The sequence below is a fragment of the Battus philenor genome, unplaced genomic scaffold (genome assembly GCF_028537555.1).
Source record: "Battus philenor isolate CCGP_79_NKW_IND1 unplaced genomic scaffold, ilBatPhil1.0.hap1 SCAF_2, whole genome shotgun sequence".
Lineage (NCBI taxonomy): Eukaryota > Metazoa > Arthropoda > Insecta > Lepidoptera > Papilionidae > Battus > Battus philenor.
The window spans coordinates 6,469,843-6,476,638 of record NW_027181682.1 but is presented as its reverse complement, the minus strand read 5'-3'; the positions used below and the strand labels follow the sequence as shown (position 1 = coordinate 6,476,638).

At 31.1% G+C, this 6,796-nt stretch overlaps 1 protein-coding gene across 1 annotated transcript; it reads right to left on the bottom strand.

Annotated features, from left to right (window-relative positions):
• Nucleotides 1-354: 354 nt before the first annotated feature.
• Asx (Additional sex combs) lies at nt 355-6,761 on the bottom strand. The gene is made up of 7 exons (XM_068765031.1): nt 4,508-6,761; nt 3,885-3,953; nt 3,682-3,755; nt 3,184-3,605; nt 2,151-2,367; nt 1,332-1,442; nt 355-1,260 (listed from the first exon to the last, which is right to left on the bottom strand). The coding sequence occupies exons 1-7, from the start codon at nt 6,525-6,527 to the stop codon at nt 1,114-1,116; spliced, it is 3,060 nt and encodes a 1,019-aa protein (XP_068621132.1). The 5' UTR covers nt 6,528-6,761; the 3' UTR covers nt 355-1,113.
• Between the last annotated feature and the right edge of the window lie 35 nt (nt 6,762-6,796).

The following is a 6,796-nucleotide window of genomic DNA, read 5'->3' as shown; positions in this document are numbered from 1 at the left end:
GGGTCAACATATACTTATGCAGTTTTATTAGGTGTTGTTGCATTTGGTTTACCACCTGATGGCCTTTAAGGCTAAGGTTAATACATAGATTCAGTATTATGAAACTAATTCAAAAACATTAAATATCTTATGTTTAAAAATGTTTATGCTACATTAATTATAAGTTATGTAACTTCTCATATTTTTTATTTTAATGACCTTATAGCAATTCCAGGTAACAAGGTTAATATAAGCTCAATAATAAAAGTGTAATAAATGTTTCAGAGTGTGCTATCAATTTTGATATTTATGTGAGAAAGAAGTACAGAATGTGAAAAGCACTAAGTATTATTATCATAATTAGTGGATGATTAGTAAACCCACAATATTTAAACCAGAGTTGTTATATTCAGTAAAGGTTAAAAATCTAATGATTTTAATAAAACAAAGCTTTTTTATGTGTAATAGGACATTCAAGTGTAAGCCACCAATAATATCGCCACCCCATTAGAGTCAGGGAAGTCAGACAACGGTGATAATCGCCGCCTAATAAAAGCCGGTGTGAATGAGTAAATCAAGTGTTTAAATTCTGAATAACATAAAAGCTATAAACTTAAAAGATAACTGCAAAATTAGTCGAATAAATCATGTACTGTTTGTGAAGAAGTTAATTTTGGAGAAAATATAAAATCTGTGCTTTCATGTTTCATATGCGCCTTATTTATACATTTAAACGACAACAGTGACAAAGTCTGTTGTGCTATAAGTTAAATAGAAATGACTAACAGTTTATTGTAGTTACTACTATATACATAATTATTATTTAAAATGAACATGGATTTGAATAGAATCATTGTCCAGGACTGAGACTTGAGCAGGATGATTTAAAATTAATTATAATTAATAAATTAATTACACAGAAACAGATAGCACCACCATTCCTACATGTTTATGATCTGTTCAGATTCTCACAATTCTCCTAATAACTTCTTGCATTTGAAATTGATTAAAATATCAATACAATTTATACCAAATAAATTTAATACCACAAATAGCGATTTCCATTAGTATAGCAGAAGAATTGTATAAGTAATGTAGCCTAGTTGGCATGAGGCAGATAAATATTTGGAAGGGTCAGCGTATGAGACAGGTAAGACAGAGCTCAGCAGATCCTATACAATCATCGTGACAGAAAGCTCCGCATTTTTTGCAAAGTATCATCGCACGCAGATTACAAACACACGCATCGTCGGCTCCAACACTGCGGCATCTTGTTACATTCTGAAACAAACTTTGTATCAAAAGACTTTTACAAAATTGTTTTGAATCATATTGATTGATGAAAAACTTACAACATTAGTGTTAGGATTTGGCGGAGGTGCACTAGATGCTCTAGGAATAACATTAGGTGTCCTTTGCACTAGAATATATTGTCCCATGTTATTCGAGCGATTTTCATTTACCTGAAACATAATTATTTTTATACTTATTAATAATCTCTGGATCGTTCAGAAATAAAGTACTTTGTGCCTATTTTTAATTTAAATAACTGCAAAGTGTTTTTAGTAATTTTGCCATGTATGTAAGCATTTTTGCAAGTTACGATACTGCTGCAGTTATAATTTATTTAATTCCTTACAATACCTATGTTGTATTAATGATAGATTTAAAAAAAAAACATTCAATGATACTTGATAATATCACAAACATTTCTTTTCTAAAATCCTTAATATCATTTATTTAAAAATTAAAGGCATTTTATAATAATAAATCTTATTAGATGAATTTAAAACTTTTTGGTTGATCCAACTAAGCTAAACTTGGTTTGTTGACCTATTTATTGAGGTGATGTTATAATGTATGCTTCAAAAAAGGTTCAATTTCATTAAAAAAAGAGGGATCGTCGAGATTCCGGCAGACTCTTTGCAGCAGATCAGAATTCTTAGCCGGTGGTAAATAACATATTTAAAAAATCAACTATTCAAGTATAAATGCCTACTTCAATGAAAACATTTAAAATTTTGAATTTTAGATGGAGTGTAAATTATCACTATGGCTGTATGAATATTTGAATATTACATCAAAAGATGCAACATCGAGACTAAGCTATGATTTAAACACATAAATAACACAATAGTTTTTTTGTGGTCATAGATAAGGTCTTTTCGTACCTCAGCCTGTGGTATAACTGGAGGGGGCAGTTGCCGTAAGTGTACGGGAGGCGGAGGACGAGGAGCTCGAGGAGGACGCGTGAGCAGTGCGGGAGGCGGTCGCAGCTGACCCCGAAGTGCATCGCGATTGGGGCTATTCTGAATGACAGCCTGACAAATCTGATAGCTGCGCTCAAGGTTCACTGCACCAGGTGGCACTTTGTTTGAACTACGACTTCTGAAATAATATAGAAGATAGCAAGAGCCATAGATTTTAAAAACCATTGGGTTTTTGGATAAAACTTAGTAAACGTTACACAATGTTAAAACATTAAAAAATTACTACCTTATTTAACAAAAAAAGTATTAGGTTTTTATTATGTAGTGTAAAGCTATGAAGTAAAAATTCATTATATATTACATAAGATTAACCGTCAGAATAATGCCGTAATGACAAATTTGTATCAAATATGTTTTATGTGGTTTTGTAAGTTTAAAAATTATATTAGCTTATTGGAACTTGTACTGACAAAGGAGCAGTTTAGTTTGTCATTAGTCCAAAAAAATATTGACAATTAACATACTCCACTTTTTAAAATGGATGAGTTATTATCATTCCATTCTCCTATTGTCTTCTTTACAAACCATATTAGTAATAATGCAAAAAAATCACCTATGAACTTTATCCACACATTATTTTTGTAATTATTACAAAAAATATACATATATTTTTATGAAGCCGATAAGCTAGTAACTTTTTTTACTGAAAATTCAATTTTTTTACACCATTACTTTTTTTTATAAAAGAATTGTGTTATTAAGGTATAATTAATATTGGTTATTTTTTAATTATTGTAACATGCCAGTTGCTTATATTATAGCTCCAATGAGCTTGAGGAGGCAGAGTGCTTAACCTACACCTCTTAACAATAATAAAGCCCCAGGGTTATTTGAAATGCACTTCTACTTTTTTAATGGATTGTGGATATCCAATATGTAGTATTACAGGAGTAATTATTATAATGATAAATACTTTTTATTGAATAATACAGACCTATTAGATTCTTTTCCTGTTTTTGATTTTTTCCCAGTAGTACGCACACTCTGTGATACTGTTGTTGAGTTAATGGTAGGATTGCAAACAACTGAACTAGAGACAAGGCTGGTAGCCGGCTCAATTTCTTGTTTTAGATCCTTTATTGAATGACAACTTTCTGAGGAGTTTGATGACTCCATATTAAAATTGGCATCCCTTTCTTCTTTGTACATACAATTATCATCATTAATATTTACATCATCCATACTCGCTTTGGAATCTTCACTAACATATTTTGTTGTATCATTATTTACACAGGAAAAATTGTGCAATGTGATAATGTTATCAGTGTTAGTCCAATCATTTTCATTTTTCCATGACACTGCTGAATTGTTTGGTTTAGCTGGATCTTGAGTGTTGTCATCAGGATATGACACCATCTGAAATATAAAATTACTGGTTCAAAACTCAGAATAATTTAATTGTACTTTTATAAAATAACTATTATTTACTTACAGTGGAATTTGTTACTTCCATAACAGGGATTGATGAATTTTGATTAATCGGCATTGTGACAACAGCTGTTACATCTGCAAATAAACCAAACATTATTTATTTAGACCTTATATTACTTCGATAAATACTGTCATTGTCATCAAACTATCAAAATTCAACTACCTACACTTGCCAGAATATATTTGTATTAGTTAAAAACTTACTTGTTTCACTCATATATGATGTCAGTTCCATTAAGTTGGGATGAGGTGGGTATTTATTTTCTTCATTCTCTGAAAATTTGGTTATTGCAAAATGTATATAAGTATGAAACAAAATTTTGCATTATATTATTATCATTATATTGCAGTTAAACATTTAAATTAGTAATAATAGAAAAAAATTGCATATGACATGTTAAAACCAGTTCTGCTAGGTTTGAACTTAGCACACAATTTTCCAGTTTTTATAAAAATAAAACTTTTATAGTAAAAAAAAATATTTTCATTTATTTCACATATCCTCTTTCTGAATGTAAAGCATATTTATGTTTTAATGAAATATAAAAATTATAGTGAGTATATTTTTATAAAAAATATAAGGCATGAAAAGTTTTATAAGCTATTGCAGGCATTTTAATACTTAAAAACATGTTACTAAGGCCACGCCTCAGTATTTAGATATAGTTTCTTAGCTTACATATTAAAACATGTAAGAGAAATAGCAAAAAAGAAATAGCTTTAGCTTTTTTACTTCAAGTTTACTTATATACTAATTCAATTATGAACCATTATGATTTAATCCTATGATTCCAATTTTTTAAACTCAACCAAAAAGTTTTACTTACGAGAAGTTAACATAGAGAGACCACCAGTTTCTAGAATGAAGGATTCTGCATCTTTAAAATGTTCATCATAATAATTTGCAGTTATACTGTCATTGAGTCTATTTTTATCTTCACACTTAATATGATCATCCAATTTGTTTTTTAAATTTGTGTTGCTAGTAGTTTCTTCATTTTGACAATCCATATCTTCGATTACTTCTGAGTTTTGTAATGGCTCCTTTTTTGTTTCATTAGAGTATTTAATGTAAGGTGACTTTGTATGAGAATTACATTCTTCTTTAACATTTTCTTGAAAGGAGTCGGTAGTATTGGCAATATCATTGTCATCAACAATTAATTCTTTATTAATTTCTTGGGCAGAGGTTGATAAATCTCTCATTTCTTGTAATGTGCTTTCACTTTCATTTTGATTACATTCATTTACAATTAAAACATTATTTAGGTGATTTTCTATTTTTAAACTTGACATAGAAGAAATACTTCTTTCATCATATTCATAAATGGAAGCTGTAGCTTTGCTATCTTCACTATTAGTGTCACCATTATCAGGACCAGGAAAAATATTTAGCTCCTCACCTTGATTTGCTGGTTCATTATTATAATTTGTTTCATTATCTGAACAACGACTAACAGGTCGTTCTGTGTTTTGAGACAAAAAACTTACATCGTCCATACCATAATCATCTTCATATCTGATTCTCTTAGAAAACTGGTACTCATTGTTATCACTACTTAATCTCTTAATAGGTTCAGGATAGTTGCTATCAGAGTCAGTTCCTTTATCTTCATCACAATCTTTAGAAATGTTTGATTCTTCAATAGTAACCACACTGATATCTAGTTCTTCTTTCAATTCATTGCGATCATTTTCATCAGGCAATAATAATGGATCAACTGGAGTTGTAGATACAGAGTCCTCCACTCTAGGTGCTGAAGATGAGTCTGAAAAACTAAAATCTAATTGACAGTCCACATATCCCTGATTGTTTTTCAAATGTTTAAGAGGCAGTAAGTCTGGAACAGGTATGGAGGATTTGGTACCAACAATAACTGTTTCATCAATTGTATCTTCAACTTTTGCTGAAGAACGAGTTACTGCACCTACAGACCTCATTTTTTTGCTTGTACTTGATGACTTACTTTTTTTAATTTTTGGAACTGTACTGCTACTAGTTATGGAAGCAGTTGGTCTCAGTTTTATTGTAGTTTTTAATGATGGCCTTTCTGTATGTAGATTCATTGAAGATTTTTCTTTCCTGGACTTTTCGCCCCAAAATGGTTCAAAATGTTTTAGCTTCCATGGATCAATTTTACTTTTCTCTTTTTCAGCTTCAGTTTTAATTTTTTGTTGATTTTCTGGTGTGAATTCTCCACCAGATAAACAATCTTGCCACTCAAGGCAGGCTCTGGCAAAGAACTCATTATTAAGACTGGAAGAACTTAATCGACCAGATGTACTTGGTCTATCAACACTAGGAAGCAGTTGTCCAAGCTTATACTGATACAATGGTGGTAAAAGTGAAAATGTGTGTTTATTTAAAAGTGCTCTTATGTTTGTGTTCACTAATATTGAATCAGGAGTTTCCAAATCAATGCACCCTTCTCTGGTTTGTTGTAATTGAGCAGCAGTTGACAATTTCTTACCACTTCTTTTCCTTGGCTTTATGCAAAAGCCAGGTATGCTAGCTAGCACTTCACGCATAGTAGATGGCCTGTTAGAATTAGAAGTAGTTTCGGTATATGACGTTGCAGCAGTCCATTCACGATTTTCCGGCGGAGGAGGAGGGGGCAATGGTTTAACTATTATTCGAGGAAGAGGACGAGAATGATTCGAACTCTTTTTTCTTCTTTTAGATTGTTTTCTCGAGGAATGTTTACTAGATTTCTCACTGTCTTGGGGAATTCTAATGACGGAGTATTGCTCGTTATTGCTGGACGACAAATATTTAGTTTCAGATGAATTATCGGAAAAATCCATGCTTTTTTCCGTCGAATTCAAAGGCGATACATCCAATTCCATGATTACAATGAATTCTATTTAGTCCTCTATCACATGTAACATAAAATACCAAAGTTATAAATTTAACATAGAAATATTGCCGCTGACAATCACTTTTTCAACCCATTATGAGCTAAGTACCATCCCTTTGTAGATTCTTATACTGTTTATCATATTTCGACAATGTGTAGTATTTAAACATCACTCATTTCTATCAAGTCAAGGTTGAATAGTATAACATTCATCGCTTTCCACAACAGAATAGCAAAACCAAAATGTCACAACAACGC

Coding starts and splice junctions, on each gene's coding strand:
- Asx (XM_068765031.1), bottom strand. CDS start 6,527: ATGGAATTGGATGTATCGCCTTTGAATTCGACGGAAAAAAGCATGGAT. Junction 2,368..3,183: donor ACAGGAAAAGAATCTAATAG/GTCTGTATTATT, acceptor ATATTATTTCAG/AAGTCGTAGTTCAAACAAAG. Junction 1,443..2,150: donor CAGTTATACCACAGGCTGAG/GTACGAAAAGAC, acceptor ATTATGTTTCAG/GTAAATGAAAATCGCTCGAA.